The sequence below is a fragment of the Capra hircus genome, chromosome 7 (genome assembly GCF_001704415.2).
Source record: "Capra hircus breed San Clemente chromosome 7, ASM170441v1, whole genome shotgun sequence".
Taxonomy (NCBI): Eukaryota; Metazoa; Chordata; class Mammalia; order Artiodactyla; family Bovidae; genus Capra; species Capra hircus.
The window spans coordinates 53,371,101-53,397,009 of NC_030814.1; the positions used below are offsets into that span (position 1 = coordinate 53,371,101).

Below are 25,909 nucleotides of genomic sequence, written 5' to 3' on the forward strand. Positions count from 1 at the left end.
TGTATTGGATAGGAGACAGAAATCCATGGTTTTGAGAAATAACTGAGCTGAGAGTATGCCTGGAACAGCAATTCCAAGTGGCTCCTGAAAGAGAGACAAGGGTCAGTCTAGAGAGGAAGCAGGGTTCGGTTTTGAGGGACTTTGTTTGCTGCATGAAGCGTTAGGACTTTTCAGATTTGTGCTTTGGAAACATCACTCTGGCATCTGTGTGGACGTTGGACTTGTGGATGGTGATGAGGTCACCAGGAGGCTGCCACAGCTCTGAAAACGGAAGTGACAAGGGCTTGATCTTGGGCTGGCTGGGTGTGGGTGGACGGAAGAAAGTAGTGGTGACAGAACCCATGGGAATGGCTTCAGGGGTAGAAGAGAAGTCCATCTGGGCAACCAAGTCAGTGAAGATGTCATTAGCAAAGACAGAGAAAGGCTTAGCCTCCACCATGTCAGCTCTTCCAGTCCAACTCCTTCTTTTAGACCCAATCCAAGGGCCCTTTCTTTACAAGCCTTCTTCTATCCTTGTCTCCTGAGGGGCCACTGTCTTCCCAGAATAGTTTTCTGGCAGTCAGCAGTGGACAGTTTGCTCCCTAAGCAGGAGGCTGTTATTTCCTACGTGTTAAGTCTGTTTCCTAAACTAGATTGTAGGACTATCATTCTCAAGCCCCATGTCATGTGCTTGTTTGATATTCATCCTAGCAACTTTCTCAGTGTTGGCCATTTACTAGTGCTGTCTGGAGTAGGCAGTGGGGCCCATGCTATGATCGCAAATGAAATTGTAAATAAGCAATAGGTATAACGTGGGACTTCCCTGGAGGCTAAGATTCTGCACTCCCACTGCAGGGGACCCAGGTTCGATCCCTGGTCAGGGAACTAGATCCCACATACCACAGCTAAAGATCCTGTATGCCGCAATGAAGATTTAAGATCCTGTATGCTGCAACTAAGACCTGGTGCAGGCTAAATAAATAAACAGTTTAAAAATAAAATAGAAAGTAAAGGTATGTTGGTTAATGTAGGAGTAGAAAGTTCAGAGGGACCTGTGGCTTCCTTGTCTAGGGCTCCACGAGACACAATTTGAAAACTTTCAGCTTGGTGGACTGATCATGGGTTTTGGAGTTACTTAAGAACTGAGTTCGAACCCCCGCTCCATCACTTACTGGCTGGAATTGAGTAAACAAACGAAGAAGCTGCTCTGAGCCTGGCTTTCCCTTCTGTAAACACAGATAATAACACTTTCATTGCAGGTTTACTGTGAGGACAAAGTAAGGTAATGCATATAAAATCTCTGGCACCTCTTAAATGCTCACTAGGTCATAGTTATCACTTCCCTGGTGGCTCAGATGGTAAAGCGTCTTGGTTGTTGGTAAGAATAACAAGACCCTTGCTAACTGATCCCTACTGAAGTGGTTAGTTGTTAGTGTATATAAACCTACTCATGCTCACGTTAATAACGCTGAGGCTGGGGTGAAGTTACGGGTGAGCTTGGGATTCAGGGGGCACCCGGTCTCGTCTTATGCTCCATCCACTCCAGAAACCTGCAATCGCCTGCCTTTGCATGGAGGTCTATCAATATTTAATATGTGGGTGTCAATTGCTGTAAACCGAGCACACCCCAGCACCCAACTTGAATTAATTATGTGCAGAAGGAGTGAAAATAAAATGCTTTTCTCAGAGCCCCACGTTTCACCGCTACACCAAAGCCTGGAAACCACAGGGTGAAATTTCTGCTGATGGAGGAGCCCGAGAAGAAGCTGGCCCAGAAGAGTGACGGCAAACCCCGGAAAGTCCGATTTAAAATCTCTTCCTCCTACAGCGGCCGTGTGTTGAAGCAAGTCTTTGAAGACGGGCAGGAATTAGAGTCACCAAAGGAGGAATACCCTCACAGTTTCCTCCAAGAGTCCCTTGAACCAATGGATGGTGTTTACGGATCTGGGGAAGTCCCGAAGCCCCAACCGTACTCTCCCAAGCTGACTGCTCAGAGGATCAGCGTGTTTCGAGAGGGTAGTGCCTACACCTTAGCAGGCAGCCAGCCTTTCTTCAATGATTACAAGGCCAATGACCATAAGGTTGGTATTGCCCCTGGTGTGCAAGCTTTAAGGACTAAAATGTGGTTAGAGAAACACCTAAATGTTTCAGATTGTATCTTGCTTGTGCTTGAGTACCAACCAGAGCTTTTGTTGTTGTTTAGCCACTTAGTCATATCTGCCTCTTTTGTGACTTCATGGACTATAGCCCACCAGGCTTCTCTGTCCATGGGATTCTCCAGGCAAGAATACTGGAGTGGGTAGCCATAACCTCCTCCAGGGGATCTTCCTGACGAAGGGATGGAACACAGGTCTTCTGTACATCTCCTGCACTGCAGGCAGATTCTTTACTGCTGAGCCACCCGGGGAAGCCCAATCAGCTATAGGTACACCAAATGCAAAGCTGCCATCAGAATAATATTTTTGGGACAAAAATAACATTCTTGTCGACTACTTGTTGGAAAGTGCAAAAAGCGTAGCTGGTATTCAAATTCCATCCAGGTTAACAAATTGTGATTGGGCGTTCAGCTGGGATGTCTTAGTAAGCAAATGAAATAGAGATACAGTGGTTTTCAGGTTGCCAGACTGCTGTTTTAGAAAATCACGCTGCAATGGGTTGCTCCTTTTCCTGGAAGAGCCAAGTGTTTGAAGGTGCTCGCTTTACCCCAGCCGATTATTTAATTTTCGGCTCATCCATATCTTGCTCTGTTTCTTGCCTCCCTCCTGCTGCCTGCTTTTCAATAATGCTTGTTTGTTGGTTTCTTTTGCCTTTCTATTGCTTGTTAGCAGGGATCCTGGGTGGGACCCTGGGAAGAAATGGGAAAAGCAGATCAGCCAGAGGAAATGCTACATGTGGAAGACATTTGAGCTAATAGATAGATAGAAACAGGTGTTTTATCTGTGAATTTCAGTTATTTTCTCCAGTACCAAAGATCATCAAAAGCCCATACATGATTTTCTTTGACGCTAGAAGAGTCTGGAACATGTTCACTGGTTTCCACAAACTAATAGGAGGTGTGCATATGTTCTCTGCTGCAGGAGGACCATGAATGCCTTGGAAAAAAAAGCTTAAGCACAATTATATAACGTACCAGGTTACTAATGAATAGCACACCAGGATATGCTTTCATCTTTAAAGTGCAAAATTCAGGCCATTACTCTCTAATCATTTATATTGTTCTTTTCCTAAGGAAACAGGTTATATAGCGATAGCAGACAAATGTACTGGCCATGTTGGCATTAGTATAAGTTTAATTATGAGCACGTCCACATTTATCAAAGATAATACCAGGCTTCTTTTTGATATTCAATGGGGCTGGAATGAACAATTCCTTTTGTTAGTGGAGTGGCTTCTGCATTAAAGACTGCTGCTGCTGCTGCTGCTAAGTCACTTCAGTCGTGTCCAACTCTGTGCGACCCCATAGACGGCAGCCCACCAGGCTCCCCCGTCCCTGGGATTCTCCAGGCAAGAACACTGGAGTGGGTTGCCATTTCTTTCTCCAATGCATGAAAGTGAAAAGTGAAAGTGAAGTCGCTCAGTCGTGTCTGACTCTTAGCGACCCCATGGAGTGCAGCCCACCAGGCTCTTCTGCCCATGGGATTTTCCAGGCAAGAGTACTGCAGTGGGGTGCCACTGCCTTCTCCGCATTAAGGCACTTCTGCATTAAAATCACATTCTACCTCATTGGGTCTTCTCCACAACCTTGAGGAGAAAGGTTGTGAAAAATGTAGAGTCATTTCCATTTTACAAATGAGGAAAGTTGAGTTCCAGGTTGTAAGGGACTCATTAGGTACAGACTTAGAACAAGAATTTAGGTCTTCTAATTCCCTATGTTCTTGGCCCTATGGAATGTTCTTTTTAAGAGAATAAGACCATTAATAATAGTGATGATAATGATTATAATAGTAACCATTTTTCAAGTGATTATTATGTCCTGGGTACTTGGTTATGTCTTGTACTTACAGTACCTCTTTTTAACCGTGTCTCATTTGTAGCTTTAGAATTTATAAAGTAATGGTTTACACAAACCTCGCACAAGTTCATGGTTTATAGTATTGGACTGCTTGACTTTCATCAGTCGTGTGTCCCACTTGGCATTTATGTAAAAGTATGATTAGGCATGGACTTAATAAAACCAGACGCCTGAGTCTTACTGGCAGCACTGTACAGTGGTTTTAAGCACAGTACTCTCTAGACCAGTTTCAGGGTTTGATTTCTGCCTGGTCTAGTTATCCTTGGTTTCTTTGTGGCATGAACAAACGCCATATCCTGCTGCTAGCCAGTCTCTGGGTGTGAGAGCGGTCAGGTTGGATTTTTGCAGCTCCACCCACTGAAATAGGTTGTTAATGTGGTGCTTGGGAAAAATAAGGAAATGAGAGCTGAGAAGTCATGATTTTTCAATAGTGAATCCAACTGTGAAATAACCCTTAGTAAATATTGGCTTTGCAGCAACATTGGGTAGCAGTTAAGCACAGCAATTAAAGAGAAGGGTTCTGAACTTGAACAGATATTTGTATACCAGTGTTCATAGCAGCCCAGTTGCCCACAGGTGGAAGCAAATATCAATCAATAGGTGGATGAACAAACAAAACATGCTATATACATACAATAGACTATTATTCAGCTTAAAAGGAAGAAAATTTCAATACATGCTATAACATAGATGGATCTTAAGGACATTATGCTAAGTGAAGTAAACTGGTCACAAAAAGATAATTGTATGATTCCACTTGTATGAGGTACTAACATAGTCAAACTTGTAAGACAGAAAGTAGAATGGTGTTTGCCATGGGCTAGGGAGGGCAGAAGGTGGAGTTTAATGAGTACAGTTTCAGTTTGGAAATGAGAAAAAGTTCTGGACATGGGTGGTGGAGATGGCTGTACAACAGTGTAAAAGTGCTGATGCCCCTGGATTGTACCTTACAAAAGGTTAAAGTGGTAAATTTTATGTGATGTATATTTTATCATAATAAAATAATAATCATAAAAAGAAGGCTCTGATGTCAGTTAAACCTGGACTTGATGTCCGTCCAGCCCACTTACTCTGTGAGCTTAGGCAAGCCACTTAACCTTATGATAATAAAAGTACATGGTTGCAAAGATTATTGTGATGATTAAAAATATAAAAGACATGAAAGTACTTAGCACTGTGCCTGGCACACATTGTATATGCTCGGTATGTGCTACCTACCACTGTGATAATGACCAGGTTCTTATTAAGGAAATATTGAGGCTTTTAAAATTTAATGTGATGGATGGAGAAGATCTTATAAACAGATATTTTAAGGATTTGAAACTGACTGAAGTGTATGTATGTGTGCATGCTGAGTCATGTTCAACTCTGTGATGCCATGGACTCTTGCCCACCAGGCTCCTCTGTCCATGGGATTTCCCAGGCAAGAGTACTGAAACGGACCGTCACTTCCTCCTCCAGGAGATCTTCCTGACCCAGGGATTGAACCTACGTCTCCTGCGACTCCTGCATTGGCAGGCGATCCTTTACCACTGAACACTTTATCCTAAGTATAAAGTGAAAGTGAAGTTGCTCAGTCGTGTCTGACTCTTTGCAACCCCGTGGACTGTAGCCTACGGGGCTTCTCCCTCCATGAGATTCTCCAGGCAAGAGTGCTGGAGTGGGTTGCCATTTCCTTCTCCAGGGGATCTTCCCGACCCAGGGATCGAACCCAGGTCATCCACATTCCAGGCAGATGCTTTAACCTCTGAGCCACCAGGGAAACCCTTACCCTAAGTATAAGGGTCATTAAAAGAGATGAAAGGGAGGGACTTCCCTGTGAACCAGGGGCTAAGACTCCGTGCTCCCAATGCAGGGGGCTGGGATTCCATCTCTGGTCATGGAACTAGATTTTGCATGGTGCAGTTAAAGATCTTGCATGCCACAATTAAGACCTAGAGCAGCCAAAAAAGCGGGGGTGGGGGTGGGGGGTGGGGAGGAGGAAGGAAAGTAACATTTATTGAACATGAACTTTCTGTACTGTTATGCAATTTCATCCTCACAATAATTTTGGGAGGAAGAGTTTAACAAATTGGAAAAACAGAAGTTCATGGAGGTTAAATAACTTACAGACTTCACACAGTTGTCAAATAGAGTTTGAACTCAGATTTGGCCACCTCCAAAGCACACTGAGTTCCTAGTCCCAGCAAGACATGTCTGCATTTAAACACAGAGCAGTGGAAGGTTGTATGCTCCCTGAATGGCAATCTCAGTCCCATTGCTTTTGACATCAGAGTATTTATGAATACTTAATCTTATATAAGTTGACATTCTGGGATTATGGAATAAAACAAAAACGTCCTGGCTCTGTCTTGACCCTCTGTGATGTAAGAGTGAGTGTTCGCCACAGGCACTGGCGTGTAACTGGATAATGTGAACTTTAGTTACACCCAGAGAGTTTCTTTAGATGCAAGGAAGAACTTGGCTCTCATGGTAACTGAAACATAAACACACCTTAAAGGTGATTTGGGATCCTCCATCCTGGGAGTATATTAAAAATAAATTTACTATCCTGTGTGTCTCAGATGTTGTCCAGCTGAGAGACAGGAGGTCGGGCCAGATAAGTGAAGGTTTTTTATTTTTATTTTTTTTTCATATGTTAAGAATTTTGAAAAACTAGCCTTTTGTATGAAAAAAACTTCTGAGTAACTGAACCTCTTCGGCTATTACTGGAAATAGAAATGGAACCTTCCAAAGGTACCACCATCTTTATCTTCTGATGCTCAGAAACTGATAGTCCAGAGTGTGAAACAGGAACCCAGCATGCATCAAACAATAGGAAATGGAAGCTGCCACATGATCCCTTGATGAGAGGGAGAGGACACAGGGCCAGGTAGGAAGCTTGTGGCTTCATTAATAATTATTGAAAACTCTGTGGGTGTTTCAAGGAAGGGGACCTGAAGATTGAAGTCCTGCTCAAGCCAGGTTGTGCCTGAATATATGAGGGCTAAATAGGAGACTGCTCAACTGTGGCATGTAAACAGATTTGGTTTATATAGTTCTGTAAAAGCAGGGCAAAACATTTCATGCTGGAGAATGTAGCTATGTAGCATGATTAATACTAACTGCAGTAAAAGCACTCATCATTTGGATACATCTTCAGCTTTTGCACACTCTAACGTATTTTTCATTGTGCCCTCACCCTTGGATGTTGGTATAATTAACCTCAGGGATGAGAGTTAAAACACTTAACCACAGGAACATTGAGGTCAGCACAGAAATCAGGAGAGTGTTGGGGCAGGGTTCTGATACCTGGGGTCCTGAGCATTAATGTCTACACTGCTGGGTCTGTGGGTGTGAGAGGCTCCCTTGGGAAAGGAGTTTGAGAAACAGGAAGGTGCTCAGGAGTCTCAGGACAGCACCTAATTATCAGCTAGTATGGAAATATTTGTATATTTTAATCACTACTTTATTTGTGGTGGTGCCCACCATTTGGCTGTCAGCCCATTTGCATGAGAACACTGGGGTCCTGAGAGACCAAATGGCTCTCCTGTATCTCACAATTGGTGGACAGTGGGGCTGGGATACAGCGTTGTTTCCTCTCTAAGCTATCTGTGAAGAAGTATGTGTTCTTAGTTAACTGACATCTAAACATTTCCTGCCCAGACTCCTACTGCACTGTAGAATTGTCCAAGTTGTTTCTCAGAAAATGATGAAGCAACAGATGATAAATCTCTAGAAGGGAACATAAGCTATTAATAATGATGCTGCAGGCTTCCTAGGTGGTGCAGTTGATAAAAAATGCACCTTCCAATGTAGGAGGTGCAAGAGATGAAGTTTCAATCCCTGGGTCAAAAATATTCCTGGAGAGCCAAATGGCAGCCCACTCCAGTATTCTTGCCTGGGAAATCCCATGGACAGAGGCGCCTGGTGGGCCACAGTCCATGGGGTTGCAGAGAATTGGACATGACTGAACACGCACACACAGTATTTTTATTGACATAAAAATGTCGATCATATATGAATAATGAATACACACAACATATATATGTATAATCTTACTTGGTGGAGGAGGTGTTTGTGAATAGTATAGGGTAGGTGCTAAGAATATGTACCTTAGAGTGAGACAGACTTGAGTTTAAATTCCAGCCACAAACCCTGAATAACTCTGCAAGTTTGGAAAGCTCTTAACCTTACTGAGCCTCAGTCTCTTCTTCTATAAAATGTATAGAAATCATTGCATCAGTATCATAGGGATTTTAGGGAGGGAAGTGAGGTAATGTTTGTAAAATGCTTAGCATGATGCCTGATGTTCAATAAATGTTATCCACAAATAGCAAGGAGATCCAAACAGTCCATTCTAAAGGAGATCAGCCCTGGGTGTTCTTTGGAAGGAATGATGATAAAGCTGAAACTCCAGTACTTTGGCCACCTCATGTGAAGAGTTGACTCATTGGAAAAGACTCTGATGCTGGGAGGGATTAGGGGGAGGAGGAAAAGGGAACAATAGAAGATGAGATGGCTGGATGGTATCACCGACTCAATGGACGTGAGTTTGAATGAACTCCGGGAGATGGTGATGGACAGGGAGGCCTGGCATGCTGCGATTCATGGGGTCGCAAAGAGTCGGACACGACTGAGCAACTGAAGTGAACTGAACAGTACATTCAATAAATTGTATCTGCTATTATTACTTATAGGACTCCCCAGGTAGCTCAGACAGTAAAGAATCTGTCCGCGGTGCGGGAGACCCAGTTTCAATCTCTTGTTGGGAAGATCCTCTGGAGAAGGGAATGGCAAGCCACTCCAGTATTCTTGCCTGGAGAATTTCATGGACAGAGGAGCCTGGTGGGCTACAATCCACGGGATTGCAAAGAGTCAGACATGACTGAGTGGCTAACACACACCTTATTACTTATGCAGAAAATTTTGGTGAGAGATTTATTTATTTAAAAAATTCAATTTATTAATTTCTTACAATCAAATACTGCCAGCTAGCATTACTTCCGCTCATGCATCATTAAAAACAAAAGGATATTTCCTTGGTATTTTCAAATGATGTATTATACAATAAACAAAAAAAGCTAGAACTTAAAAATGTATCCTTAATTAGTTACATAAAGCGGTAAATTGTTTAAGAAGCATAACTAATAATTTGGTTTCTGAGAGATTTGTTTTTTAAAAGCATTCCTATATATGCATAAATCTCTCACTCTGCCCAGCCCTGCACCAGCTCCCATGGTATGTAGTAGGAATAGAAGCTCAGGACCTTGCAGAGCCCTGCATTGTAGTTATGTGATTAGCTCAGCTTTGATTGGTTACTATCAACAGGAAATAAGAAGCTGGCGATCAGGGTTTTCAGACAGAATAGAGAATCCAGGGAATGAATTATAGTTTGGGGTTGTGATGGGACCCTGAGTGCTGGATGGATGGTATATATCTTTCCTGGGATGTTGAAGGGGTTCTGCAGCTCTGTATTTGGTGACTGGGGCATCACCAAGCTCATTCTTCATGTCTCTAGTCCCCACCTATTATAGATTTTGGAAAGATAATCATCTACACGAATAACCTGAAAATCATTCGAACTCCAATGGACAAGAGAGATTTCATGAGGAAAATGCTGCAAAAGGAAGAGGAGGCCGAGGAAGAGTCTCTGATGAGCAAAGAAGGAATCTGTGCACACCAGAACCATGGTCCTTTGCCAGAGATGGAAGGCACCTTCCCCCATAACCAGTACCCACAGGTGTGTCCCCACAGTTCACTGCTCTGTGCAGGGCTGGCCCTAGAGCTGTGGCCTCCAAATTGTTTTGATTGTGTACTCTTTAATGTACGGTTGAATATGAATACCTAAGATGTCTAAATGTTAATGATACTGAGGAATTTTAACTTTCTTTTATTTTAGTGTTTTATCATATTTTATTGTTAGCAATAATAGTTACAAGTTCATACTGTAAATACAATTTGAATTATTTTGAATGATTTCTTTAAAGATCTGATTAGGTGTTTTCACTATTGTTCTGATTTATTGTTTCACTATTGATCTGATTTATTGTTTTCACTTTGTAGTGTGGTTCAGAGCAGCCTGTTCTAGACGTGGAAGAAAAAAGTTACCTCTCTCCTTTTCTTATGGGTTTGCTTGTGGTTCTACTATTGGTTAATGCTCAAGCCACAGTTTCCCTGAAGAAATCTAACAAAGCTACTTGTCTTTAGATTTCATGGAGATTCAGTTCAGTTCAGCTACTGAGTTGTGTCCGACTGTTTGAGACCCCATGGACTGCAGCACAATAGGCTTTCCTGTCCATCACCAACTCCCGGAGTTTACTCAAACTCATATCCATTGAGTCTTTCCCAAGGAGTCAGTTCTTTGCATCAGGTGGCCAAAGTATTGGAGCTTCAGCTTCAACATCAGTCCTTCCAATGAATATTCAGGACTGATTTCCTTTAGGATGGACTGGTTGGATCTCCTTGCAGTTCAAGGGACTCTCAAGAGTCTTCTCCAACAGCACAGTTCAAAAGCATCAATTATTCAGTGCTCAGCTTTCCTTATAGTCCAACTCTCACATCCATACATGACCACTGGAAAAACCATAGCTTTGACTAGACAGACCTTTGTTGGCAAAGTAATGTCTCTGCTTTATAATATGCTGTCTAGGTTGGTCATAGCTTTTCTTCCAAAGAGCAAGTGTCTTAATTTCATGGCTGCAATCACCTTCTGCAGTGATTTTGGAGCCCAAGGAGCAAAATCTCTCACTGTTTCCATTATTTCCCCATCTGTTTACCATGAAGTGATGGGACTGGATGCCATGATCTTAAGTTTTTAAATGTTGAGTTTTAAGCCAACTTTTTCACTCTCCTCTTTCATTTTCATCAAAGGGCTCTTTAGTTCTTCTTCACTTTCTGCCATAAGAGTGGTGTCATTTGTGAATCTGAGGTTGTTGATTCCTGGCAATCTTGATTCCAGCTTGTTCTTCATCCAGCCCAGTGTTTCTCATGATGTACTCTGCATATAAGTTAAATAAGCAGGGTGACAATATACAGCCTTGATGTACTCCTTTTCCAATTTGGAACTGGTTCATTATTCCATGTCTGGTTCTAACTGTTGCTTCTTGACCTGAATACAGATTTCTCAGGAGGTAGGTTAGGTGGTCTAGTATTTCCATCTCTGGAAGAATTTCCCACAATTTATTGTGATCCACATAGTCAAAGGCTTTAGGCATAGTCAATAAAGCAGAAGTTGATGTTTTTTAGGAACTCTCTTGCTTTTTTGATAATACAATGGATGTTGGCAATTTGATTTCTGGTTCCTCTGCCTTTTGTAAATCCAACTTGAACATCTGGAAGTTCAAAGTTCATGTACTATTGAAGCCTGGCATGGAGAATTTTGAGCATTACTTTACTAGCATGGGAGATGAGTGCAATTGGGCAGTAGTTTGAACATTCTTTGACGTTACCTTTCTTTGGGATTGGAATGAAAACTGACCTTTTCCAGTCCTGTGGCCACTGATGTGGCCACCGTTTTCCAAATTTGCTGGCATATTGAGTGCAGCACTTTCATAGCATCATCTTATAGGATTTGAAATAGATCAACTGGAATTCCATCACCTCCACTGGCTTTGTTCGTAGTGATGCTTCCTAAGCCCACTTGACTTCAAATTCCAGGAAGTCTGGCTCTAGGTGAGTAATCACACAATTGTGATTATCTGGGTTGTGAAGATCTTTTTTGTATAGTTCTTCTGTGAACTCTTGTCACTTCTTCTTAATATCTTCTGCTTCTGTTAGGTCCATACCACTTCTGTCCTTTATTGTGCCCATCTTTGCATGAAAGGGATTCCCTGGTGGCTCAGAGGATAAAGCATCTGCCTACAATGCAAGAGACCCAGGTTTGATCCCTGGGTTGGGAAGATCCCGTGGAGAAGGAAATGGCAACCCACTCCAGTATTCTTGCCTGGAGAATCCCATGGACAGAGGAGCCTGGTGGGCTACAGTTCACAGGGTCGCAAAGAGTTGGACACGACTGAGTGACTTCACTTTCTTTGCATGAAATGTTCCCTTCATATCTCTAATTTTCTTGAGGAGATCTCTAGTCTTTCCCATTCTATTGTTTCCCTCTATTTCTTGGCATTGATCACTGAGGAAGGCTTTCTTATCTCTCCTTGCTATTCTTTGGAACTCTGCATTCAAATGGGTGTATCTTTCCTTTTTTCCTTTGCCTTTAGCTTCTCTTCTTTTCTCAGTTATTTGTAAGGCCTTCTCAGACAACCTTTCTGCCTTTTTGTGCTTTTTTTTCTTGGGGATGATCTTGTACAAAATCACGAACCTCTATCCACAGTTCTTCAGGCACTCTCTCATGGAGATTAGTTTAGCTAAAACTAAGCAATAGCTTCTATAAGTCCACTAGACCAGAAATTCATGAACCACAACATGTTGTAACATGCTGAAAGTGAGTGAAAGAGCCGGGTTATCATTGTCACTTTATGTAAAATGAGAGAACTCTACATTATGCATGCAACAGGGTCTCTTGGGTGCTACATTTGTTAAGCCCAACCTAGTGAGGGTGCTGGTGTCACCTTGTTTATTAAAAATGGATCTCACATTTTCTTTTGAAAATATTATTAAAGCTTCTTACATTCTTTTAGTTCAAATGTTTTTTTCTCTTCACACCTTTCAAAGGTGTGCACTCCTTAGAAGCCATTGCTTAGACATGCTCAGACGAGCAGGAAGGTGATGACATTCAGGAGTTCACAGTGTGAAGTTGAGAGTGGGAAAAGCAATTTTGGTGAATGTAAGCAAAGAGAGTAAAAGCTTAGAAGACAGCAGAAATGAATTTTCCCTCCTTAGAGTCCATCTCTTGGAACTTGAAGCTGAACCTCCCATGGGTTAGCATGACAAAATGGGCCAGGGTCTTCCTCATACCGTACCGTAACTTGAGTGATGTCCCCACCCTGGGAGGGTTTAGGGGAGAGGAAGGAGAAGGCCATGACCAGACTCCAGTTCTGCTCACAGCCATTCCTTTCTCTTTCACACCTGACCTCATACTTGATAAGATATATTTGAAATGCAAATCTGATCATGTGACCCTCTTCCTCATCCTTTCCCCACCCCAAAACTTTCAGTGGCCACTCATTACTTGGGATAAAGCTGAAACTCCTCACTAGTTCTAGAAAGCACTGTGGACTTGCCTTCTCCAGCCTCACGACTTAAACAGATCTCTAGTCATTCTCTCTGCCCCAGACCCACTGCCCATCTGCTTACCCCTCAGATGCTGTTTGTTCTTTCCTAGCAGAGCCTACTTCCTTATTCCTAGAATATTCTCCGGACACCCTATCTCCTTGCCCACAGCCCCTTGAGATCTCGGTGGAGGCATTACTTCCTCAGAGAGACTTCTCCTGGCTTCCGTGAGGATAAAAATCCACGAGGATGGACTCCTTGAGTTCCTGTGCTCCCTGCCCCCACATTTGTAATCTTACATTTATTTGTGCGATTGGTTAATGCTTGCTCTTACTCACTGAGATTTGGTCTTTGTGAGGGCAGGGAGAATGCTTATGTCAGGTGTGACATAGTAGTTCCAATGCAAAAAAAAAAAAAAAAAAGTAGAGCCTGGCATCTAATTAGGTGCTCAGTAAATAGTAGGTAAATATTTGTGGAATTTGGAGCTAAGTGCCAAATGATAAGAAATATTTTGCCTTCTCTTGCCTTCTCTATAGTACTATTCAGAACCTAGCCTAGCAGAAAGGCAGACAGCTGAACTTTGCGATACTAAGCATCACCATCCCACTTTGAAACTCATTAATTCTGTTCTTTTTCCATACCTTATCGTAACTTGTAAGAGCATGTATTTTCAGAAGAGGACCAGAAATGCAGGTCACACTGCAGGCCCAAATGAAAAAGCAGCAACAGGCCTGCCATGGCAATTACCTTTAAATTCAATCTGGAGAGAACTATGTTTGTTTTTTTTTTTTGGCCCTAATGCCATAAACTAGGACAGAGGTGTGTAGCAAAAAGTTCCCATGAAAGGTTGTACTTTACTTGCCTGTCCTCTAAGCTCTGTTTTAAATTGTTATTTGTTTGCCCCCTCTCTCATGCAGTAAATGCCCAGACAACTTTTATTCTAAAATACAGGGTCAGAGAACATCAAGGAGCCCATTCCGACCAAGAGACTCTTTGTTGTATTATATGGAACAGGGAGACCGTAGGGTCTTCCTTGATGAAAGAGCAGGGCCAGGCTAAAAGCCAGGCTAAACTTGAACCTCTATATTAACTACAAAAGAAAAGGAGAGGAATAATTGAATTGAGCCACAGGGGAAAGTAGAAGAGGAAAAATCTGGCCTTGTAATCAGTGGGCTTGAGACCATAAGTCATCTGGACTTGTTTATGCATTATGTGATCTTACCTTTGAAACAAAATGATAATAATAATAGCTACCATTTTAATACAAAATTTTAAAATAATTTTAAAATTTTATTTATTTATTTTTGACTGCTCTGTGTCTTCATTGCTTTGTGTGGGCTTTAGCTGCGACAAGCAGGGGCTACTCTTGACTGCGATGCTCAAACTTCTCATTGCAGTGGCTTCTCTTGTTGCAGAGCGCAGGCTCTAGGCACGCAGGCTGCAGTAGTCGCGGCTCTCCGGCTCTCGAGTGCAGTCTCCGTAGTTACGGCTCACGGGCTCGAAAGCGCAGGCTCGGTAGTTGTGGCATACGGGATTACTTGCTCTGTGGCGTGTGGAATATTCCTACACCAGGAATTGAACCTGTGTCCCCTTGCAGTGTTAGGCAGGTTCTTATCCACTGCATCACCAGGGAAGTCCTGCCATTTTTGGAGGGTTCGTGTTAGCCAGGCATCATGCCCATGTAATAGTCCATTTCATTCTTGTAGGGACTCTGTTTGGTAGTTATTATCTGTAGCCTCATTCTGCTGCTGAGGAAATAAGAGCTCAGAGAAATTAAGTAACTTGCCAGAGGTCACCAGAGTCAGTAGTCAAACTCAGGTCCATCTGGTCTTAATCACTCTGCTCATCAACCCCCAGACTGGCTCTGATTCCCATCTTAAAGGCTGAGTCTCTGATGAAAGCCCTTTTCTTGGTCCTGGAGCTAGTGAGAGATGGTTTGGGTAGGTTTGTGGGTTCTAGACCCTAAGCTATGCTGTGCAGCTATGCGCTATGTTCTTTTACTAAATATTTTCTGTGGAGAATTTTTTAAAATATCAAGAATGGTAGACAGATGCTATCATGCATGTCTAGTATAGAGCAGAGGCTGAATAAATACCTGTTGAATTAACTGAATAATTAAAAAGGATATGGAAAAGAAACAGTTGGAAGAAGTGTGGTAACTAGGCTAAGAGTGGAAACTCCAGTGAAACCTCTAGCAATGCATCATATAACTATTGACATAAGATGAGATTTGACTGAGATTTGTTCTTGTTCTTTATGACTTGCTCACCAAGTCATTTAGTTAATCTTTCACCCTGGCATTCTATCCGAAATGAATTTTTGGATTGTGTGTATAGCATTATGGTACTGTATTTTCTTTGACAACATTGACTTATATCATTAAAATCTCACTGAGATCACAGGACTTCCCTGGCAGTCCAGTGGTTAAGATTCAGGGGACTGGGTTTGATCCCTGCTCAGGGAACTAAGATCCTGCATGCTGCTCAGCACAGCCAAAAATAAATAAATAAATAAATCAGTCTCAGTGGAATCAAGTGCAAAACAAAAACATGATGGATTTGGCAGGAAACAAAAGGAGCATGGCAATTTAATTTTGGCAGATATATTTATAAGAGACCCTGAGATATATATAAGGACCCTGATGCTGGGAAAGGTTGAGGGCATGAAGAGAAGGGAGTAACAGAGGGTGAGAGGGTTGGATGGTATCACCAATTCAATGGACATGAGTTTGAACAAACTTCAGGAGACAGTGAAAGACAGAGGAGCCTGGTATAGTGTAGACCATGGGGTCACAAAATGTCAGACATGACTTAGCGACTAAACAACAACAAATATTTATTTTGCATACTTTAAGGGAAGAAAACAAATTTCCCCACTGTTAATGTATAAGAATATGGCAACAATCAATAAAGTACTATAAAAGGTGCTTGAATATCATCTGGGACTTTTGTCAGCTGGATAATCACTTCCATTCCCTACATCTAGAATAAATAAAATAAAACTCAGTATCTTCTTAGGCACTGTGCAGTGCAATGGGGCTATTCTCAGAACTTAGGCCTCCCTTTTCAGAGATGATTTTTATTCTAGGGTTACCAAAGAAAGCTGTGCTAGCTGATTGAGCCACCCAGTGGACTTCAGCTCTCTTGTTAGTTCCTGGAATTTAAGAACAGAAAGGGCTCGCCAGACATTGTTGTTTTCTTTATTTGTTTATTTTTACTGTGCCAGGCATTGTGCTGCCCCAGGAAATGATGGAGAAAGGAACCAGCCTGGAGCACTTCCTATCTAGTCAGCAGAAACTTTCAGGGGGATGTGAGACCTCCCAGGCTGGGGGCAGTAAAGGAGGGTGGAACTCCTTGTCTGAAAGTGTGAGTGGGCAAGCCTTCCTGGAGGAAGGGCTGCTGAGCTGACATCTGAGAACAGGCAGGAGTTGGCTGGGTTGAGAGTGGGAAAAGGTCCCTCCAGATCAACTAGAGAGATACCCAAGAATGAGAGCCTGATGAAAGAAGTAACTGAGAATGTACATATAAGAAGATTGGGTTTTAATCTGAAGTTGATCTGGTGGGTAGGTGTTCATGACAAGGTTTCCTGGGTACTTTCCATGTGGCAATCGCAGCTGTAAGTAGCTTTATGAGATTGGCATCTATGGGGAGAATATCCCACAAGACCAGAGGCAGAGACTGCTGAATTCATGCCAGAATTGATAGGCGTCTGGATTAGGATTGTGATTATGGAAAATGGGAAATGGGACGGATGTGAGAGATGTTCAAAAGATGAAATAGATAGGAATTGGTGCTGAATCCACCTGGTATTGACCTGGTATTGTCCCTTATTTCTTAGAAGGCTCATGGTCTGTGCATGGTCATGGCATGGAAGAGCAAAAATTGCAAATTTCCTTGAGCTGTCTTAGGGGAAGAGCATGACCATAGCCAAGGGACACAGTCTGATGCCCCTAGGAGGAGGGCAGTCAAGGTCTACAGATTTACTGGCAAGTTTTAGAAACAACTGATTTAAATGGAGAACCTATCCTATGTCAGATAATATACTATAGCATTTATGTAGCCTAGTTTAATATTCCAGCTACTCAGAGAAGTAAGCAATCCTGCTGAGATGAGAGGTTGTTGTTCTCTCACTAAGTTGTGTCCGGCTCTTTGTGACCCCATGGTCTGCAGCATGCCAGGCTTCCCTGTCCTTTACTATCTCCTGGAGCTTGCTCAAGCTCATGTTCATTGAGTCAGTGATGCTATCTAACCATCTCGTCCTCTGTCATCCCCTTCTTCTCATGCCCTCAATTTTTCCCAGCATCAGGGTCTTTTCCAATGAGTTGTCTTTTCGCCTCAGGTGGTCAAAATATTGGAGTTTCAGCATCAGTATTTCCAATGAATATTCAGGATTGATTTCCTTTAGGATTGATTGGTTTGATCTCCTTGCTGTCCAAGGGACTCTTAAGAGTCTCCTCCAGCACTACAGTTCAAAAGCATCAGTTCTTTGGCACTCAGCCTTCTTTATGATCCAACTCTCACATTCATACATGACTACTGGAAAAACCATAGTTTTGGCTAGATGGACCTTTGTTGGCAAAGTGATATCTCTGCTTTTTTAATATGCTGTCTAGGTTTTTGCCATAGCTTTTCTTCCAAGGAGCAAGTGTCTTTTAATTTCATGGCTGCAGTCACCATCCGTGGTGATTTTGGAGCCCAAGAAAATAAAATATGTCACTGTTTCCATTGCTTCCCCATCTATTTGCCATGAAGTGATGAGACCGGATGACGTGATCTTAGTTTTTTGAATGCTGAGTTTCAAGCCAGCTTTTTTACTTCCTCTTTCACCCTCATCAAGAGACTCTTTAGTTCCTCTTCACTTTCTGCCTTTAGAGTGGTATCATTTGCATATCTGAGGTTCTTGGTATTTCTCCTGGCAAACCCAATTCCAGCTTGTGGTTCATCCAGCCCAGGATTTTACATGATGTATTCTGCATATAAGTTAAACAAGAATGGTGACAGTATATAGCCTTGGCGTACTCCTTTCCCAATTTTTAACAAGTTCATTGTTCCATTTCTGGATCTAACTGTTGCTTCTTGACCTGCATACAGGTTTCTCAGGAGGCAGGTAAGGTTCTATGTATACCATCTCTTTAAGAATTTTCCACAATTTGTTGTGATTCACACAGTCAAAGATTTAGTGTAGTCAATGAAGCAGAAGTAGATGGTTTTCTGGAATTCCCTTGCTTTTCTATGATCCAACAGATGTTGGCAATTTGATCTCTGGTTCCTCTGCGTTTTCTAAATCCAGCTTGTACATCTGGAAGTTCTCAGTTCACACACTGTTGAAGCCTAGCTTGAAGGATTTTGAGCACTACCTTGCTAGCGTGTGAAATGAGTGCCATTGTGTAGTAGTTTGAATATTCTTTGAGACTGCCTTTTTTGGGGATTGGAATGAAAACTGACCTTTCCTAGTCCTATGGCCACCGCTGAGTTTTCTAAATTTGCTGACATGCAGAGTGCAGCACTTTAACAGCATCATCTTTTAGGATTTGAAGTAGCTCAGCTGGAATTCCATCACCTCCACTAGCTTCGTTCGTAGTAATGCGTCCTAAGGCTCACTAGACTTTACACTCTAAGATGTCTGGCTCTAGGTGAGTGATCACACCATTGTGGTTATCCAGGTATTAAGATCTTTTTTGTATCGTTCTTCTGTGTATTCTTGCCACAGATCACAGTTAAAGAAACAGATTTAGGGTAGTTAAGGGGAACTGTCCAAGGTGCACAGTTGATGTCAGAGGCAGGCCTCAGCTCCAGGCTGCTGACTTCAGAATGAAGTTCTTTAATCACGGAGCCTTGTCATGGTTCTCAAAGAGAATAAAGATAAAGTACTGCTGGAATTCAGCCCTAAGCTCTGAAGGGTTGCAACATTCACTCATGCATCCACTCAGGCACACAGAAAAACCTCGAGCGCCTGCTATTGGGTGACTGCGATGAGGGGTAACATATGGAGTCCACAGAGCACGATCTCAAGTACCTGACTCTCAAGGAGCCATGCCTGCTTTCTCCTCTTCAAGCTGTGTGCCCACTGGCATATGACTGAGCTTCTCAGGGTCTCTTTTTTCCATCTGTAATATAGGGATGGTACTACTTCCACTATCTCACAGGGGTATTGTGAGGATTAGATGAGTTGTTGATAGAACTCTTAGAACAGCCCCCAGGGAATTCCCTATCTGTCCAGTGGTTAGGACTCTGCACCGTTACTGCCAAGAGCCTGGGTTCAGAACAGTGCTTGGCACCTTCTAGGAGTTCTGCAGGTGTCCTCTGTTTGGCAATGAGGAACAGGAAGTCCTTCCCTTACAGGCACAGGCATAACATGTCAGATAGTGAGAGAGATGAAGGTCCAGTTGGGGAGTGCATGGCCTGGTGGCTGGGGCTGCAGTCTTAGAGAGGTCTTCTGGGTTAATCTCTGATAAAGTGCCATGATTGTTCTGTGCCCCTGGCCAGTTCCCCTCACTGGCATTTATGGGAAGCATTTTCCTTTAAAACTGACCCAGCCTTTGCGGGTTCCCAGGGCTGTGTTGACTTGCAAGTGAACAATGGACTGAAACTGCTGCTGTAATGTAACCCTGACCTGTCTCTTGCAGGAAGGGGAGCAGCCCGAGGACAACTGTTTCCACTGCCAAGGTTCGGGCAGTGCCACCTGCTCTCTGTGCCACGGCAGCAAGTTCTCGATGCTGGCCAACAGATTTAAGGAGTCCTATCGGGCCCTGCGGTGCCCTGCCTGCAATGAGAATGGCCTGCAGCCTTGCCAGGTCTGCAATCAATAGCCTGTGGGCTTTGTAGGTCCACTTTGATGGCGTCCTCCCTGAAGCTATTTCTGATAAACTGCTCCTCCTCCATCTCCTCCTCCCTCTCCTAGCAAGAAGCCAGGGTGGCTGCAGCACTTCCACCACTGACACAGCTCAGTTACTCCATCACATTTTGTGAGGCTGGTAACTTCTCCACGTGGGTCTAAGTGACAGAGGCATTTTTGAATTAGAGTCTGTTTTGAAGCTGTTCTAAAATGATCCTTCTAGAACCATGCACATGTATCTCACTTGACTTAGCTCAGTTTTCTCCTTGCACAAGTGAACAAATAAATGTGCAGTTCAGACAGCAGGTTGAAGTCATTTTCTGGTTGGGAGTTATTTTGCAAAATTATGCGATGAGAAAGGAATTAAAAAAACAACAACACAGGTTTCTTAGGAACTGAATTCCTGAATTTCTCAGGAAATGAAATGCTTATAATGCATTTCAAATTGGTCAAATTTCATGTTTTAATTAAGCAGAAGAGGAAAGGGGTGCCCAATGCTGAATGCACTAGCATGTCACTGAAAACAAAATAGGAGGTACACGGTTCTTGCTGAAGACAGGCAAGCTGAGGAGGCCTTTTTTTCAAAGTCCTGAGTCTGTCCCTTTGTGATGTGCTTGGGTAATATGCATGTGGGCACGACCAGTGCTGCTTCTTAGGACAAGATGAGATAAGATATTTCCGTGTGCCTCTGAACTACTGGGTTATAAGCCAAGTCAAAATCATTTATGATAAATTCGGTGCTTAAGTGTGTGTCTGTGTCTGTGTATGTGTATGTGTGTGTGTGTGATATGACTTCTCCCAGATCCCAAATTATTACCAAATAAATGAATTTATTTTAAGGCTAAGATATAGCCATGATCTCTTCATAAAAGACTATGGATATATTATAGGTATCTACTGGAAATTTAAAAAAAAAAACTAGCCAAGGATGTTTAGCAATTATGTTTCTACTGTCTATGAATACACATACTAAGAATAATGTTTCCTCTTAAAGTTGGTTGTAAAATTAGAAAAATAGTTTTGTTAATGAACTTTTGTAACTCTAACAGCCCCTCCCTTCCCCCTTGAGAAATCCATTATCTATTGAGGTGCATCGCTTTTCTATGGTAATTATTTTGATTTGCTTAACTTTTTCAAGATTTGTTTGTTATTCTCTATATTCAGCTGCTAAGATACTTCAGTAGTGGAGTGCTTTTCAGATAATATAAATACTTCTTATAAAAATGCTATTTGCATTGACATGGATGGTCCTAAAAACTGTCATACAAAGTCAAGTAAGTCAGTAAAACAAATATTGTAGAGTAATACATATATGTGAAATCTAGAAAAATGGTACAGATGAACCTATTTGCAAGACAGAAATAGAAACACAGACATAGAGAACAAATGTATGGACCCATGTGGGGAAAGGAGGGATGGGATAAACTGGGAGATTGGGATTGACATATACACACTGTTGATACTATGTATAAACTAGATAACAAGTGAGAATCTACTGCATAGCACAGGGAACTCTACTCAGTGCTCTGTGGTGGCCTAAATGGGAAGGAAATCCAAAAAAGGGGCTATATATATGTATAGCTGATTTACTTTCCTCTACAGCAGAAACCAATACAACATTGTAAAGTAACTATACTCCAATAAAAATTTTTAAAAAGATTACCTCTTGAAAAAAATATTAAAATATTTTTTGAAAACATGAGAATTGTGCCTGTTCTCTTTTAGCCAAAACAATGGAACTGTTGCTCACTGACTTTCTTTGCTTCTGTACTTTACTGTTTCCTGACTGTTCATCTTTTCTTACAGCTATTGGCCCTTCCTGTCTTTCCAGATACCAGAGGAAAGAATGATGTCAAGAGACCCTAAGACTTTTAAGTATTCTTCTGCTTTTTAACAGGGACATTTGACAACAGATCCTATTTATTGGATGTGCAAGAAGGTATTACCCAGTGTTTGATGTGCAGTTACCCAGATGGGCACCATGCTTTGGTATCTTATGGGACTTAGAGTTTCGGTGGAGGAGACAGATATACAAACAGATAATTACCATACAGGGTGACAAGTTCTGGAAAGGGGAACTTCAGGGAGAATTTGGAGCACATAGAAGGGATACCTAGTATAGACTGAGTGGGGTTAGAGTGGCTTTCTAGAGGAAGCGGTGTGAACTCTGCTGGCTTCTTTTCCTTACTCCATGCTCTTAGGAGCCTTTAATATGTTTCATCTCATAATAAATATGTCTGGTAATGATTAAATTTATTTATTCAGTCAAGTATTTATTGAGCACTGAGGATGTATTAGTAGACTAAACAGACCAAATCTTGGCCCCTGGGGAGCTTGTATTTTGGTGGGGTGATATTGGCAAAATATATGTATTTAGAGACAATATGCTCCTGGAGATCAGTGGAGAAATAACTCCAGAAAGAATGAAGAGATGGAGCCAAAGCAAAAACAACACCTAGTTGTGGATGTGACTGATGATTGAAGTAAAGTCCAATGCTGTGAGGAGCAATATTGCATAGGAACCTGGAATGTTAGGTCCATGAATCAAGGCAGATTGGAAGTGGTCAAACAGGAGATGGCAAGAGTGAACTTCACACATTTTAGGAATCAGTGAACTAAAATGGACTGGAAAGGGTGAATTTAACTCAGATGAGCGTTATATCTACTACTGTGGGCAAGAATCCCTTAGAAGAAATGGAGTAGCCATCATAGTCAATGAAAAGTCTGAAATGCAGTACTTGGATGCAATCTCAAAAATGACAGAATGGTCTCTGTTCATTTCCAATGCAAACATTTCAATATCAGAGTAATCCCCAACCAGTAATGCTGAAGAAGCCAAAGTTGAACTGTTCTATGAAGACCTACAAGACATTCCAGAACTAACACTCCAAAAAGATATCCTTTTCATTATAGGGGACTGGAATGCAAAAGTAGGAAGTCAAGAAATACCTGGCTGCTGCTGCTGCTGCTGCTAAGTCGCTTCAGTCGTGTCCGACTCTGTGCGACCCCAGAGATGGCAGCCCACCAGGCTCCTCCATCCCTAGGATTCTCCAGACAAGAGCATTGGAGTGGGTTGCCATTTCCTTCTCCAATGTATGAAAGTGAAAAGTGAAAGTGAAGTCGTTCAGTCGCGTCCGACTCCTAGTGACCCCATGGACTGCAGCCCACCAGGCTCCTCCGTCCATGAGATTTTCCAGGCAAGAGTACTGGAGTGGGTTGCCATTGCCTTCTCTGAGAAATACTTGGAGTAACAAGCAAATTTGGCCTTAAGGAGTACAAAATGAAGCAGGGCAAAGTCCAACAGAGTTTTGCCAAGAGAATGCACTGGTCATAGCAAACACCCTCTTCCAAAAACAAGAGAAACACAAGACTATACACCTGGACATCACCAAATGGTCAACACTGAGATTAGATTGATTGTATTCTTCGCAGCCAAAGAAGGAGACGCTCTATACAGTCAGCAAAAACAAGACCAGGAGCTGGCTGTGTGGCTCAGATCATGATCTCCTTATTGTCAAATTCAGACTTAAATTGAAGAAAGTAGGGAAAACCACTAGATCATTCAGGTATGACCTAAATCAAATCCCTTATGACTATACAGTGGAAATGAGAAATAGATTCAAGGGATTAGATCTGATAGACAGAGTGCCTGAAGAACTATGGGCGGAGATTTGTGACATTGTACAGGAGGCAGGGATCAAGACCATCCCCAAGAAAAAAAAAATGCAAAAAAGGCAAAATTCTTTTCTTTACAAATTTGCCTTACAAATAGTTTATGAAAAGAAGAGAAGAGGAAGGCAAAGGAGAAAAAGAAAGATATACCCATTTGAATGCAGAGTTCCAAAGAATAGCAAGGAGAGATAAGAAAGTCTTTCTCCATGATCAATGTAAAGAAATAGAGGAAAACCATAGAATGGAAAAGACTAGCGATCTCTTCAAGAAAATGAGAGATGCCAAGGGAACATTTCATGCAAAGATGGGCACAATAAAGGACAGAAATGGTACGGACATAACAGAAGCAGAAGATATTAAGACGTGGTAAGAATACACAGAAGAACTATACAAAAAAGATCTTCAAGACACAGATAACCATGATGGTATGATCACTCACCTAGAGCCAGATATCCTGGAATGCAAAGTCAAGTGGGCCTTAGGAAGCACCACTACGAACAAAGCTAGTAGATGTGATAGAATTCCAGCTGAGCTATTTAAAATACAAAAAGATGATGCTGTGAAAGTGCTGCACTCAATATGCCAGCAAATTTGGAAAACTCAGCAATGGCCACAGGACTGGAAGAGGTCAGTTTTCATTCCAATCCCAAAGAAAGGCAATGCCAAAGAACGCTCAAACTACCACACAATTGCACTCATCTCACATGCTAGTAAAGTAATGCTCAAAATTCTCCAAGCCAGGCTTCAACAGTACATAAACCATGAACTTCCAGATGTTCAGTCTGGATTTAGAAAAGGCAGAGGAATCAGAGATCAAATTGCCAACATCCATTGGATCATCAAAAAAGCAAGAGAGTTCCAGAAAAACATCTACTTCTGCTTTATTGACTATGCCAAAGCCTTTGATTGTGTCAGTCACTACAAACTGTGGAAAATTCTTCAAGAGATGGAAATACCATACCACCTGATCTGCCTCTTGAGAAAACAGGAAGCAGCAGTGAGAACTGGACATGGAACAACAGACTGGTTCAAAATTGGGAAAGGAGTACATCATGGCTGTATATTGTCACTGTGCTTGTTTAACTTATATGCAAAGCACATCATGAAAACGCTGGGCTGGAAGAAGCACAAGCTGGAATCAAGATTGCCGGAAGTATCAATCACCTCAGATATGCAGATGACACCACCCTTATGGCAGAAAACAAAGAAGAACTAAAGAGCCTCTTGATGAAAGTGAAAGAAGAAAGTGAAAAAGTTGGCTTAAAACTCAGCATTCAGACAACTAAGTTCATGGCATCTGGTCCCATCACTTCATGGCAAATAGATGGGGAAACAATGGAGACAGCGACAAACTTTATGTTTTTGGTCTCCAAAATCACTGCAGATGGTGACTCAGTTCAATTCAGTTCAGTTCAGTCGCTCAGTCATGTCTGATTCTTTGTGACCCCATGAACTGCAGCACGCCATGCCTCCCTGTCCATCAACAACACAGAGAGTTTACCCAAACTCATGTCCATTGAGTCGGTGATGCCATCCAACCATCTCATCCTCTGTCATCACCTTCTCCTCCTGCCCTCAATCTTTCCCAGCATCAGGGTCTTTTCAAATGAGTCAGCTCTTCGGATCAGGTGGCCAAAGTATTGGAGTTTCAGCTTCAACATCTGTCCTTCCAAAGAAAACCCAGGAGGACTGATCTCCTTTAGGATGGACTGGTTGGATCTCCTTGCAGTCCAAGGGACTCCCAAGAGTCTTCTCCAATACCACAGTTCAAAAGCATCAGTTCTTCGGTGCTCAGCTTTCTTTACAGTCCAACTCTCACATCCATACATGACTACTGGAAAAACCATAGCCTTGACTAGATGGACCTTAGTCGGCAAAGTAATGTCTCTGCTTTTGAATATGCTGTCTAGGTTGGTCATAACTTTCCTTCCAAGGAGTAAGCATCTTTTAATTTCATGGGTGCAATCACCATCTACAGTGATTTTGGAGCCCCCCAAAATAAAGTCAGCCACTGTTTCCACTGTTTCCCCATTTGCCATGAAGTGACGAGACCAGATGCCATGATCTTCGTTTTCTGAATGTTGAGCTTTAAGCCAACTTTTTCACTCTCCTCTTTCACTTTCATCAAGAGGCTTTTTAGTTCCTCTTCACTTTCTGCCATAAGGGTGGTGTCATCTGCATATCTGAGGTGATTGATATTTCTCCTGGCAATCTTGATTCCAGTTTATGCTTCTTCCAGCCCAGCAGTTCTCATGATGTACTCTG

General features: G+C 42.2%; 1 protein-coding gene across 1 annotated transcript; it reads left to right on the forward strand.

The window, feature by feature from the left end:
* Window positions 1,725-21,366, forward strand: GRXCR2 (glutaredoxin and cysteine rich domain containing 2). The gene is made up of 3 exons (XM_005683092.3): window positions 1,725-2,060; window positions 9,492-9,713; window positions 19,764-21,366. Exons 1-3 carry the CDS (start codon window positions 1,725-1,727, stop codon window positions 19,944-19,946), a joined length of 741 nt encoding a protein of 246 aa, XP_005683149.1. The 3' UTR covers window positions 19,947-21,366.

Bases quoted from the DNA above. Each gene is read 5' to 3' on its own strand.
- GRXCR2 (XM_005683092.3), top strand. From the start codon at position 1,725: ATGGAGGAGCCCGAGAAGAAGCTGGCCCAGAAGAGTGACGGCAAACCC. The intron at 2,061-9,491 runs GTTGGTATTGCC...TCATGTCTCTAG, and splicing joins ACAAGGCCAATGACCATAAG to TCCCCACCTATTATAGATTT. The intron at 9,714-19,763 runs GTGTGTCCCCAC...TGTCTCTTGCAG, and splicing joins CCCATAACCAGTACCCACAG to GAAGGGGAGCAGCCCGAGGA.